Here is a 14802-nt window from a genome sequence, read left to right as displayed (position 1 = left end):
AGGTTATTTTCCTGGCACCACTCCGCCAGGGACCTCACCTCCTCCCTGTAAGCGGTCTCGTCATTGTTGGTAATCAAGCCTACTACTGTTGTGTCGTCTGCAAAGTTGATGATTGAGTTGGAGGCGTGCTTGGCCACGCAGTCATGGGTGAACAGGGAGTACAGGAGGGGGCTGAGCACGCACCCTTGTGGGGCCCCAGTGTTGAGGATCAGCGAAGTGGAGGTGTTGTTTCCTACCTTCACCACCTGGGGGCGGCCCGTCAGGAAGTCCAGGACCCAGTTGCACAGGGCGGAGTTCAGACCCTGGGCCCGAGCTTAATGATGAGCTTGGAGGGTACTATGGTGTTGAATGATGAGCTAGTCAATGAACAGCATTCTGACATACAGTTGAAGTCGGAAGTTTACATACACCTTAGCCAAATACATTTAAACTCAGTTTTTCACAATTCCTGACATTTAATCCTAGTAAAAATTCCCTGTCTTAGGTCAGTTAGGATCACCACTTTATTTTAAGAATGTGAAATGTCAGAATAATAGTAGAGAGAATGATTTATTTCAGCTTTTATTTCTTTCATCACATTCCCAGTGGGTCAGACGTTTACATACACTCAATTAGTATTTGGTAAATTGTTTAACTTGGGTCAAACGTTTCAGGTAGCCTTCCACAAGCTTCCCACAATAAGTTGGTGAATTTTGGCCCATTCCTCCTGACAGAGCTGGTGTAACTGAGTCAGGTTTGTAGGTCTCCTTGCTCGCACACGCTTTTTCAGCTCTGCCCATAAATGTTCTATAGGATTGAGGTCAGGGCTTTGTGATGGCCACTCCAATACCTTGACTTTGTTGTCCTTAAGCCATTTTGCCACAACTTTGGAAGTATGCTTGGGGTCATTGTCCATTTGGAAGACCCATTTGCGACCAAGCTTTAACTTCCTGACTGATGTCTTGAGATGTTGCTTCAATATATCCACATATTTTTCCTTCCTCATGATGCCATCTATTTTGTGAAGTGCACCAGTCTTTCCTGCTGCAAAGCATCGCCACAGCATGATGCTCCCACCCCCGTGCTTCACGGTTGGGATGGTGTTCTTCGGCTTGCAAGGCACCCCCTTTCTCCTCCAAACATAACGATGGTCATTATGGCCAAACAGTTATATTTTTGTTTCATCAGACCAGAGGACATTTCTCCAAAAAGTAAGATCTTTGTCCCCATGTGCAGTTGCAAACAGTAGTCTGGCTTTATGGCGGTTTTGGAGCAGTGGCTTCTTCCTTGCTGAGCGGCCTTTCAGGTTATGTCGATATAGGACTCGTTTTACTGTGGATATAGATACTTTTGTACCCGTTTCCTCCAGCATCTTTACAAGGTCCTTTGCTGTTGCGCTGGGATTGATTTGCACTTTTCGCACCAAAGTACGTTCATCTCCAGGAGACAGAACGTGTCTCCTTCCTGAGCAGTACGACGGCTGTTTGGTCCCATGGTGTTTATACTTGCGTACTATTGTTTGTACAGATGAACGTGGTACCTTCAGGTGTTTGGAAATTGCTTCCAAGGATGAACCAGACTTGTGGAGGTCTACAATTTTTTTCTGAGGTCTTGGCTGATTTCTTTAGATTTTCCCATGATGTCAAGCAAAGAGGCACTGAGTTTGAAGGTAGCCCTTGAAATACATCCACAGGTACACCTCCAATTGACTCAAATGATGTCAATTAGCCTATCAGAAGCTTCTAAAGCCATGATATAATTTTCTGGAATTTTCCGAGCTGTTTAAAGGCACAGTCAACTTAGTGTACAGTGAGGGAAACAAGTATTTGATCCCCTGCTGATTTTGTACGTTTACCCACTGACAAAGAAATGATCAGTCTATAATTTTAATGGTAGGTGTATTTGAACAGTGAGAGACAGAATAACAACAAAAAAATCCTAAAAAACTTATGTCAAAAATGTTATGAAATGATTTGCATTTTAATGAGGGAAATAAGTATTTGACCCCCTCTCAATCAGAAAGATTTCTGGCTCCCAGGTGTCTTTTATACAGGTAATGAGCTGAGATTAAGAGCACACTCTTAAAGAGAGTGCTCCTAATCTCAGTTTGTTACCTGTATAAAAGACACCTGTCCACAGAAGCAATCAATCAAATCAGATTCCAAACTCTCCACCATGGCCAAGACCAAAGAGCTCTCCAAGGATGTCAGGGACAAGATTGTAGACCTACACAAGGCTGGAATGGGCTACAAGACCATCGCCAAGCAGCTTGGTGAGAAGGTGACAACAGTTGGTGCGATTATTCGCAAATGGAAGAAACACAAAATAACTGTCAATCTCCCTCGGCCTGGGGCTCCATGCAAGATCTCACCTCGTGGAGTTGCAATGATCATGACGGTGAGGAATCAGCCCAGAACTACACGGGAGGATCTTGTCAATGATCTCAAGGCAGCTGGGACCATAGTCACCAAGAAAACAATTGGTAACACACTACGCCGTGAAGGACTGAAATCCTGCAGCGTCCGCAAGGTCCCCCTGCTCAAGAAAGCACATATACATGCCCGTCTGAAGTTGGCCAATGAACATCTGAATGATTCAGAGGAGAACTGGGTGAAAGTGTTGTGGTCAGATGAAACCAAAATCGAGCTCTTTGGCATCAACTCAACTCGCTGTGTTTGGAGGAGGAGGAATGCTGCCTATGACCCGAAGAACACCATCCCCACCGTCAAACATGGAGGTGGAAACATTATGCTTTGGGGGTGTTTTTCTGCTAAGGGGACAGGACAACTTTACCGCATCAAAGGGACGATGGACAGGGCCATGTACCGTCAAATCTTGGGTGAGAACCTCCTTCCCTCAGCCAGGGCATTGAAAATGGGTCGTGGATGGGTATTACAGCATGACAATGACCCAAAACACACGACCAAGGCAACAAAGGAGTGGCTCAAGAAGAAGCACATTAAGGTCCTGGAGTGGCCTAGCCAATCTCCAGACCTTAATCCCATAGAAAATCTGTGGAGGGAGCTGAAGGTTCGAGTTGCCAAACGTCAGCCTCGAAACCTTAATGACTTGGAGAAGATCTGCAAAGAGGAGTGTCACAAAATCCCTCCTGAGATGTGTGCAAACCTGGTGGCCAACTACAAGAAACGTCTGACCTCTGTGATTGCCAACAAGTGTTTTGCCACCAAGTACTAAGTCATGTTTTGCAGAGGGGTCAAATACTTATTTCCCTCATTAAAATGCAAATCAATTTATAACATTTTTGACATGCGTTTTTCTGGATTTTTTGTTGTTATTCTGTCTCTCACTTTTCAAATAAACCTACCATTAAAATTATAGACTGATCATTTCTTTGTCAGTGGGCAAACGTACAAAATCAGCAGGGGATCAAATACTTTTTTCCCCTCACTGTATGTAAACTTCTCACCCACTGGAATTGTGATACAGTGAATTATAAGTGAAATAATCACTCTGTAAACAATTGTTGGAAAAATTACTTGTGTCATGCACAAAGTAGATGTCCTAACCGACTTGCCAAATCTATAGTTTGTTAACAAGACATTTGTGGAGTGGTTGAAAAACAAGTTTTAATGACTATCCAGATGGGATCCGGCAGTGTGCAGCGCGATGGCGATTGCATCGTCTGTGGATCTATCGGGGGCGGTATGCAAATTGAAGTGGGTCTAGGGTGTCAGGTCAGGTGGAGGTCGCACTGCCTGTGAGGGGATAGGAGTTGTACGGCGGCAGGTAGCCTGGCGGGAAGGAGCGTTGGGCCAGTAACCGAAAGGTTGCTGGATTGAATCCCCGAGCTGACAAGGTAAAAATCTGTCGTTCTGCCCCTGAGCAAGGCAGTTAACCCACTGTTGCCCGGGCCGCCGATGACGTGGATGTCGATTAAGGCAACTCTCTGATTCAGATGGGTTGGGTTAAATGCGGAAGACACATTTCAGTTGAATGCATTCAGTTGTACAACTGACTAGGTATCCCCCTTTCCCTTTCCCTAGGAGTACTTCTCTTCATAAAGGGGACTAGGTTTCCCCCTTTCCCTTTCCCTAGGAGTACTTCTCTTCATAAAGGGGACTAGGTATCCCCCTTTCCCTTTCCCTAGGAGTACTTCTCTTCATAAAGGGGACTAGGTATCCCCCTTTCCCTTTCCCTAGGAGTACTTCTCTTCATAAAGGGGACTAGGTATCCCCCTTTCCCTTTCCCTAGGAGTACTTCTCTTCATAAAGGGGACTAGGTTTCCCCCTTTCCCTTTCCCTAGGAGTACTTCTCTCCATAAAGGGGACTAGGTATCCCCCTTTCCCTTTCCCTAGGAGTACTTCTCTTCATAAAGGGGACTAGGTATCCCCCTTTCCCTTTCCCTAGGAGTACTTCTCTTCATAAAGGGGACTAGGTATCCCCCTTTCCCTAGGAGTACTTCTCTTCATAAAGGGGACTAGGTATCCCCCTTTCCCTTTCCCTAGGAGTACTTCTCTTCATAAAGGGGACTAGGTATCCCCCTTTCCCTTTCCCTAGGAGTACTTCTCTTCATAAAGGGGACTAGGTATCCCCCTTTCCCTAGGAGTACTTCTCTTCATAAAGGGGACTAGGTATCCCCCTTTCCATTTCCCTAGGAGTACTTATCTTCATAAAGGGGACTAGGTATCCCCCTTTCCCTTTCCCTAGGAGTACTTCTCTTCATAAAGGGGACTAGGTATCCCCCTTTCTTTGTTGTACTACCCGTGAGGGGATAGCGAGACTTCCTCTCTCCAGAGAAGACTCATAAAACATTCAGCACACAAAGACCTGTAGAACAGAGCTAACATGATCTGACAGCCTCAGCACAGTAGCACAGTGTAGCTAGCATACTGTGTAGCTAGCATACTGTGCAGCTAGCATACTGTGCAGCTAGCATACTGTGCAGCTAGCATACTGTAGTTAGCATACTGTAGTTAGCATACTGTGTAGCATACTGTGTAGCATACTGTGTAGCATACTGTAGTTAGCATACTGTGTAGCATATTGTAGCTAGCATACTGTGTAGCATATTGTAGCTAGCATACTGTGTAGCATATTGTAGTTAGCATACTGTGTAGCATATTGTAGTTAGCATACTGTGTAGCATATTGTAGGTAGCATATTGTAGTTAGCATACTGTGTAGCATACTGTGTAGCATATTGTAGTTAGCATACTGTGTAGCATATTGTAGTTAGCATACTGTGTAGCATATTGTAGTTAGCATACTGTGTAGCATACTGTGTAGCATATTGTAGTTAGCATACTGTGTAGCATATTGTAGTTAGCATACTGTGTAGCATACTGTGTAGCATATTGTAGTTAGCATACTGTGTAGCATACTGTAGTTAGCATACTGTGTAGCATACTGTAGTTAGCATACTGTGTAGCATACTGTAGTTAGCATACTGTGTAGCATACTGTAGTTAGCATACTGTGTAGCATACTGTAGTTAGCATACTGTGTAGCATATTGTAGTTAGCATACTGTGTAGCATATTGTAGTTAGCATACTGTGTAGCATATTGTAGTTAGCATACTGTGTAGCATACTGTGTAGCATATTGTAGTTAGCATACTGTGTAGCATATTGTAGTTAGCATACTGTGTAGCATACTGTAGTTAGCATACTGTGTAGCATACTGTAGTTAGCATACTGTGTAGCATATTGTAGTTAGCATACTGTGTAGCATACTGTGTAGCATATTGTAGTTAGCATACTGTGTAGCATACTGTAGTTAGCATACTGTGTAGCATACTGTAGTTAGCATACTGTGTAGCATACTGTAGTTAGCATACTGTGTAGCATATTGTAGTTAGCATACTGTGTAGCATACTGTGTAGCATATTGTAGTTAGAGACCCCAGCTCTGCTAAAACCATTGACAACTAGGTGCCGTTTTCTAGGGATTGTTAAATAAAATGTCAACTATTTGGTTGTAATATCATCACCTCCTTAAAGAGCATAGTCAGAACTACAGATTTCAGATTATTCCATGCAAAATAAATTACCCACATTTAGCCCTTCAGAGTTATACAGCAAGTAACTGCATGCGCTTTTCGTGATCAGTAAACATCAACTGATCATGCATTTTCAGATACGTGGAGGCATGTAGCTAGATCGCTAGCTTAGCAAACAACGTGTCATTTAGCTTCATCAGAGATTAGGTTTTGGAAAGTGCATGACTTCGGCAAATCCTCCTCCTGGTAAAGTTGTCAGTCGGACTACGGTCATAACCACTATAGGAGGGCAAGCACATCAAACAGTATCTGGATAGAGCCATCTAGATTATCCCCTGAAAGTTGAAGGCAAATCGAACGCTCTGCACCTTACTGTAATGCTTTATTGATAACGACCTAATGGTCGAGAGAAATCTTATTGGAATGAATGGCAGTAGAGTCATAATCCTAATTTTATTTATGCAGGAAAATTAAAAGGAAGGTGATATCAGATATTGTGTAATAGAATTGTGAAGATAAAATATTGTCATATAATTATAAATACAGTTTATACCGGTTTTATACAAATGTCCTGTATAAATAGCCTCTAAAACTCTATGTAAACAGACCATAAATAACTATTTTGCACTATGACCTATTTATTGCCTTACCTCCATAACTTACTACATTTGCACACACTGTATATATATTTTCTGTGGTATTTTTGACTTTATGTTTTGTTTTACCCCATATGTAACTCTGTGTTGTTGTTTTTAATCGCACTGCTTTGCTTTATCTTGGCCAGGTCGCAGTTGTAAATGAGAACTTGTTCTCAACTGGCTTACCTGGTTAAATAAAGGTAAAAAATAAAAAGTCTACATGTTTGTTTTCTTGAAACACAGAGCTATATGATACAACATCAGTACTTGTTACATTTACAATTTGTCTAAGTCCTATCATCGACTGATTTCAGCCAGTGTACGGCTGTGGATTGGCTGCATTGTTTGAATGGAATATTGGTAGTTAAATTGACACATTGATGGAATCGTACAGTGCAGATAAATACAGTCCAGATAAATCTTCAATTTCATCACACAATATCTTATCACAGCACTGGCAAACCATGGTTGACCAACTCCCTGACCAAAATGGCTGACCTTTATCCCATCATTGGAAGGTTCATGTCCATTCTAGTATTCTAAATCTATGCTAACAGCGCTACCGCTAGGCTAACTAGAAGTTCTGTGATGTAGGCAGTGCCTGGGGAATAGTTCAGATGGTCCACCTCAATGGATAATAGCAATCCTTAATACACAAGGAGGTAGTGACAGAATTAAGAACTTAATGAGTACACATGAAACACTAAAACGTGCTTTCACGGTGATGGACCGTAGGGCATATTTCAGAATGTTTGATTCTGAAAACCTAACCTCACTGGATTTCTATAAATGAAAAGGTGTCCCAGAGGAATGACCAGAACTGCATTATCATCATGTGTAGCAGGCTAGAATTGTAGTCTCTTTCTCCCCACCCTCCTCATCTACAGTGAGGGAAAAAAGTATTTGATCCCCTGCTGATTTTGTCCGTTTGCCCACTAACAAAGAAATTATCAGTCTATAATCTTTATGGTAGGTTTATTTGAACAGTGAGAGACAGAATAACAACAAAAAAATCCAGAAAAACGCATGTCAAAAATGTTATGAAATTGATTTGCATTTTAATGAGGGAAATAAGTATTTGACCCCTCTGCAAAACATGACTTAGTACTTGGTGGCAAAACCCTTGTTGGCAATCACAGAGGTCAGACGTTTCTGGTAGTTGGCCACCAGGTTTGCACACATCTCAGGAGGGATTTTGTTCCACTCCTCTTTGCAGATCTTCTCCAAGTCATTAAGGTTTCGAGGCTGACGTTTGGCAACTCGAACCTTCAGCTCCCTCCACAGATTTTCTATGGGATTAAGGTCTGGAGACTGGCTAGGCCACTCCAGGACCTTAATGTGCTTCTTCTTGAGCCACTCCTTTGTTGCCTTGGCCGTGTGTTTTGGGTCATTGTCATGCTGGAATACCCGTCCACGACCCATTTTCAATGCCCTGGCTGAGGGAAGGAAGTTCTCACCCAAGATTTGACGGTACATGGCCCCGTCCATCGTCCCTTTGATGCGGTGAAGTTGTCCTGTCCCCTTAGCAGAAAAACACCCCCAAAGCATAATGTTTCCACCTCCATGTTTGACAGTGGGGATGGTGTTGTTGGGGTCATAGGCAGCATTCCTCCTCCTCCAAACACGGCGAGTTGAGTTGATGCCAAAGAGCTCGATTTTGGTCTCATCTGACCACAACACTTTCACCCAGTTCTCCTCTGAATCATTCAGATGTTCATTGGTAAACTTCAGACGGCCCTGTATATGTGCTTTCTTGAGCAGGGGGACCTTGCGGGCGCTGCAGGATTTCAGTCCTTCACGGCGTAGTGTGTTACCAATTGTTTTCTTGGTGACTATGGTCCCAGCTGCCTTGAGATCATTGGCAAGATCCTCCCGTGTAGTTCTGGGCTGATTCCTCACCGTTCTCATGATCATTGCAACTACACGAGGTGAGATCTTGCATGGAGCCCCAGGCCGAGGGAGATTGACAGTTATTTTGCGTTTCTTCCATTTGCGAATAATCGCACCAACTGTTGTCACCTTCTCACCAAGCTGCTTGGCGATGGTCTTGTAGCCCATTCCAGCCTTGTGTAGGTCTACAGTCTTGTCCCTGACATCCTTGGAGAGCTCTTTGGTCTTGGCCATGGTGGAGAGTTTGGAATCTGATTGATTGATTGTTTCTGTGGACAGGTGTCTTTTATACAGGTAACAAACTGAGATTAGGAGCACTCCCTTTAAGAGTGTGCTCCTAATCTCAGTTCGTTACCTGTATAAAAGACACCTGGGAGCCAGAAATCTTTCTGATTGAGAGGGGGTCAAATACTTATTTCCCTCATTCAAATGCAAATCAATTTATAACATTTTTGACAAGTGTTTTTCTGGATTATTTTGTTGTCATTCTGTCTCTCACTGTTCAAATAAACCTACCATTAAAATTATAGACTGATCATTTCTTTGTCAGTGGGCAAACGTACAAAATCAGCAGGGGATCAAATACTTTTTTCCCCCTCACTGTATCATAATACTATACCCCTCTCTCGACGTTAAAACTACATTTGGGAGAGAAGCAGAGAGAAGATTTTAGTAAGTGGCCTACTACCATGTGACGGGGTTAAGAGCCAAAATCTGTTACAATTGATTTCCACCCCCCATCCCCCTCAAACCCGGCTAAAGTAGCCTAAGGAAAGCATGTCTCTCTCTCTCCAGACAGAAACACTACGATCATCTTTATATCCCTCCACATTCCTAATATCAGCAGATAGACATTGATATTCAACTCCCTGTTCAAGACTATGAAAATGAAAGACAATCTGAAAGTGCTTTAAATAATGCATACAATTGTATCAAAAGTTCCCTCAGAAAATCATTGGGTTCTTGTTGCTATATGATGCTGCAGAACTACCAACAACCCATTTGTTGAAGAGCAGGGTATAGAGAATAGAAGGGTATAGAGAAGGGTATAGAGAATAGAAGGGTATAGAGAAGGGTATAGAGAAGAGAAGGGTATAGAGAAGAGAAGGGTATAGAGAAGAGTATAGAGAAGGGTATAGAGATGGGAGGGGTATAGAGAAGGGTATAGAGAAGGGTATAGAGAAGGGTATAGAGAAGGGTATAGAGATGGGAGGGGTATAGAGAAGGGTATAGAGAAGGGTATAGATATGGGAGGGGAATAGAGAAGAGAAGGGTATAGGGTAGGGTATAGAGAAGGGTATAGAGAAGGGACGGGTATAGAGAAGAGACAGGTATAGAGAAGGGTATAGAGAAGGGTATAGAGGAGGGTATAGAGATGGGAGGGGTATAGAGAAGGGTATAGAGAAGGGTATAGATATGGGAGGGGAATAGAGAAGAGAAGGGTATAGGGGAGAAAAGGGTATAGAGAAGAGAGGGGTATAGAGAAGGGTATAGAGAAGGGACGGGTATAGAGAAGGGTATAGAGAAGGGACGGGTATAGAGAAGGGTATAGAGAAGAGAAGGGTATAGAGAAGGGTATAGAGAAGGGACGGGTATAGAGAAGAGAAGGGTATAGAGAAGGGTATAGAGAAGAGACGGGTATAGAGAAGAGAAGGGTATAGAGGAGGGTATAGAGAAGGGTATAGATATGGGAGGGGAATAGAGAAGAGAAGGGTATAGGGAAGGGTATAGAGAAGGGTATAGAGAAGGGTACAGAGAAGGGTATAGATATGGGAGGGGTATAGAGAAGGGTATAGAGAAGGGTATAGATATGGGAGGGGAATAGAGAAGAGAAGGGTATAGAGGAGAAAAGGGTATAGAGAAGAGAGGGGTATAGAGGAGAAAAGGGTATAGAGAAGAGAGGGGTATAGAGAAGAGAGGGGTATAGAGAAGAGAGGGGTATAGAGAAGGGTATAGAGAAGAGACGGGTATAGAAGAGACGGGTATAGAGAAGAGACGGGTATAGAGAAGAGAGGGGTATAGAGAAGGGAAGGGTATAGAGAAGGGTATAGAGAAGGGTATAGAGAAGGGACGGGTATAGAGAAGGGACGGGTATAGAGAAGGGACGGGTATAGAGAAGGGTATAGAGAAGGGACGGGTATAGAGAAGGGAAGGGTATAGAGAAGGGTATAGAGAAGGGAAGGGTATAGAGAAGAGACGGGTATAGGGAAGGGTATAGAGAAGAGAAGGGTATAGAGGAGAGAGGGGTATAGAGAAGGGTATAGAGAAGGGTATAGAGAAGGGAAGGGTATAGAGAAGAGAAGGGTATAGAGAAGAGAAGGGTATAGAGAAGAGAGGGGTATAGAGAAGAGAGGGGTATAGAGAAGGGTATAGAGAAGGGTATAGAGGAGGGAGGGGTATAGAGAAGAGAGGGGTATAGAGAAGGGTATAGAGAAGGGTATAGGGAAGGGTATAGAGAAGAGAAGGGTATAGAGAAGAGAAGGGTATAGAGAAGAGAAGGGTATAGAGAAGAGAGGGGTATAGAGAAGAGAGGGGTATAGAGAAGAGAAGGGTATAAAGAAGGGAAGTTGTCAGAGGATGGCCCTAAAAATTGTACAGCCTCGTTATTGTGTTACTATTTCCTTTAGTTTATTTTTTATTTTTTACTCTGCGTTGGTTAAGGAGTCGTAAGGAAGCATTTCACGGTAAGGTCTACACCTGTTGTATTCAGTCCATGTAACAAATCAAATTTGTTTTGAGATAGCGAAATAACTAGCCAGGCTACAAGACTCAAGGCTGTAATCGCTGCCAAAGGTGCTTCAACAAAGTACTGAGTAAAGGGTCTGAATACTGATGTAAATGTGATATTTCTAAAAACATGTTTTTGCTTTGTCATTAGGGGGTATTGTGTGTAGATTGAGGAGGGAAAAAAACTATTTAATCCATTTTAGAATAAGGCTGTAACGTAACAAAATGTGGAAAAAGGGGTCTGAATACTTTCCGAATGCACTGTATCTAGTTACAGTCTGTTGGTCATCATTACCAGCTGCTGCAATGTCACTCTCTCTCCGTGACCAATGGCCCACTCGCATTGGCACACATACGCAGGTGATTGATATTATATATGTTTTTAAAGTGTGCCTAATTGAATTACAAGAACCAAAATGTAACTAATTTCCATGACTTTTCCAGCCCTGGAATGCAACATTTTGTAATTCCATGACTATTTTCAGGATTTTTCGTACAAACCTGTATTTACAGAGCATTTATAAAGCTGAACGTTAAAAGGATGCACACTATTCCCTTTCTAGTGCACTACCTTTGACCAGGTCCTAGGTTTGGGGAAATGGGCTCATCGAAACATCGTGGTCCTTACCTGAAGTTTATCCTCGGGAACGTTGAGCCAGTGGTTAAACGCCTGAGAGAGTTTTTTCCGGACTTGTTTTCCTGAAAAAGTCCAAAAGGAAACGTTTGTATAATAAAAACACAGACAGTGTGGAGTGCTATGGACACAAACAAAGACCACTGTGAGAGCCATGTTTGTGTCCCAAACGGAACCTTATTCCCTATAGAGAGCACCTGGTCTAAAGTAGTGCACTATATAAGGAGTAGGGTGCCATTTTGGGACGCAAACATGTTTAAAAGCCCAACAGGAAGTTAAGAAGTTGTCTTCCCTATGAGGCCCCACTTCTCTGCTTTGAACAACCAGGATTGTATTCCAAATGGCACTCAATGCCCCATATAGTGCACTACTACAACGTATATAAACATGGACCTGGTCAAAAGTAGTGCACTATATAGGGAATAGGGCGCTATTTGGGACACACCCAGAGAAGCATCCCATTGAATCTGGAGTATGATAAATGCCCTCTACAGTATAAACCAGGTTTACTAGAAGATTAAAAACCCTTCTGGTTTATAGAACGGGTCATTTTGTCAGCATTGTTTATAATAATAATAATAATAATAATAATAATAATAATAATAATAATAATAATAAGCCATTTAGCAGACACTTTTTTTTTGTGTATGGGTGGTCCCGGGAATCGAACCCACTACCTTGGCGTTACAAGCGCCGTGCTCTACCAGCTGAGCTACAGAGGACCACGACGGTGGCAGGACCTGGTCAATGACCTGAAGAGAGCTGGGACCACAGTCTCAAAGAAAACTATTAGTAACACACTACGCCGTCATGGATTAAAATCCTGCAGCGCACGCAAGTTCCCCCTGCTCAAGCCAGCGCATGTCCAGGCCCGTCTGAAGTTTGCCAATGACCATCTGGATGATCCAGAGGAGGAATGGGAGAAGGTCATGTGGTCTGATGAGACAAAAATAGAGCTTTTTGGTCTGAACTCCACTCGCCGTGTTTGGAGGAAGAAGAAGGATGAGTACAACCCCAAGAACACCATCCCAACCGTGAAGCATGGAGGTGGAAACATCATTATTTGGGGATGCTTTTCTGCAAAGGGGACAGGACGACTGCACCGTATTGAGGGGAGGATGGATGGGGCCATGTATCGCGAGATCTTGGCCAACAACCTCCTTCCCTCAGTAAGAGCATTGAAGATGGGTCGTGGCTGGGTCTTCCTTTTCTGATGTATCAAATACTTATGTCATGCAATCATACAATACTTAAAAATCATACAATGTGATTTTCTGGATTTTTGTTTTAGATTCCGTCTCTCACAGTTGAAGTGTACCTATGATACAAATTACAGACCGCTACATGCTTTGTAAGTAGGAAAACCTGCAAAATCGGCAGTGTATCAAATACTTGTTCTCCCTACTGTATTTGTAGTATTCTTTATTATAACCTGTAGTTGTTGGCTCTCTTCAAAAAGTAAAAATAACATATTCCTGCTGAAGTTCAGACATTTTATTTTCTTCTTTACCTTGTAAAGACTTATGGCCTTTTTCTAAGAAATAAATAAATCACTAACTCAGATTTAACTTTTGCGGAGTATGAGATTATCATTCCCCTAATGTACGCCTTAAAAGCATCCCAAATTATACCGGGGTCGGCTTTTCTATGTCCTATACGTCTACATTTGTAATGGTAAAAGGTACTAAAATAAAATGTACAGTCTTGATGCGCTCGGTTCATTCTTCAATCTGTGTATTTTCTGTTGTAATTAAGCATGATACAGGAGAATGATCCGAAATCACAAAATCATGGATTTTTGAACCCAGTAAATTTTTGAGTGCATTTCTGGATAAAAACAAAATGTTGTCAATTCCTCAATAGATTCTTACTAAAACACAAAACATTTTTTTTTATATTTTGTAGTTGGGAATAGTAATCTCCAAGTGTCCTGTAAATGATATGTAGAGATGAACATTCTCAGCCTCTTTGGAGGTTCCTTGAATTTGCCTTTGTTATTGCTATAGGTTTAGACATTTTAGCAAATGTATTAAAAAATTTAAAAAAACAGAAATATTACATTTACAGAAGTACTCAGATCCTTCACTCAGTACTTTGTTGAAGGACCTTTGGCAGCAATTACAGCCTCGAGTCTTCTTGGGTATGATGCTACAAGCTTGGCACACCTGTATTTGGGGAGTTTCTCCCATTCTTCTCTGCAGATCCTCTCAAGCTATGTCAGGTTGGATGGGGAGCGTCACTGCACAGCTATTTTTAGGTCTCTCGAGATGTTCGATCGGGTTCAAGTCCGGGCTCAGGCTGGGCCACTCAAGGACATTCAGAGACATGTCCCGAAGCCACTCCTGCATTGTCTTGGCTGTGTGCTTAAGGTCGTTGTCCTGTTGGAAGGTGAACCTTCGCCCCAGTCTGAGGTCCTGAGCACTCTGGAGCAGGTTTTCATCAAGGATCTCTCAGTACTTTGGTCCGTTCATCTTTCCCTCGATTCTGACTAGTCTCCCAGTCCCTGCCGTTGAAAAACATCCCCACAGCATGATGCTGCCACCACGCTTCACCGTAGGGATGGTGCCAGGTTTCCTCCAGATGTGACGCTTGGCATTCAGGCCAAAGAGTTCAATCTGGGTTTCATCAGACCAGAGAATCTTGTTTCCAATGGTCTGAGTCCTTTAGGTGCCTTTTGGCAAACTCCAAGGCAGTCATGTGCCTTTTACTGAGGAGTGGCTTCCGTCTGGCCACTCTACCATAAGAAGTGTGATTGGTGGAGTGCTGCACAGATGGTTGTCCTTCTGGAAGGTTCTCCCATCTCCACAGAGGAACTCTAGAGCTCTGTCAGGGTGACCATCGGGTTCTTGGTCACCTCCCTGACCAAGTCCCTTCTCCCCCGATTGCTCAGTTTGGCCGGGCGGCCAGCTCTAGGAAGAGTCTTGGTGGTTCCAAACTTCTTCCATTTAAGAATGATCGAGGCACTGTGTTCTTGTGGA

General features: G+C 42.9%; 1 protein-coding gene across 1 annotated transcript in view; it reads right to left on the bottom strand.

Moving 5' to 3' along the window:
- The window catches only part of LOC311122187 (geranylgeranyl pyrophosphate synthase), a 39533-nt gene that overhangs the window by 15005 nt on the left and 9726 nt on the right, over window positions 1-14802 (bottom strand). Inside the window, exon 3 of the mRNA XM_084196582.1 lies at window positions 11819-11889. Within this exon, the coding sequence (XP_084052708.1) occupies window positions 11819-11889 (71 nt within the window). The remainder of the gene's footprint in view (window positions 1-11818; window positions 11890-14802) is intronic.

Source organism: Coregonus lavaretus (genome assembly GCF_964263955.1).
Source record: "Coregonus lavaretus genome assembly, contig: HAP1_SCAFFOLD_879, whole genome shotgun sequence".
Classification (NCBI taxonomy): domain Eukaryota; kingdom Metazoa; phylum Chordata; class Actinopteri; order Salmoniformes; family Salmonidae; genus Coregonus; species Coregonus lavaretus.
Note: the sequence above shows the minus strand (reverse complement) of the source record. Positions and strands in the feature narration are given on the sequence as shown.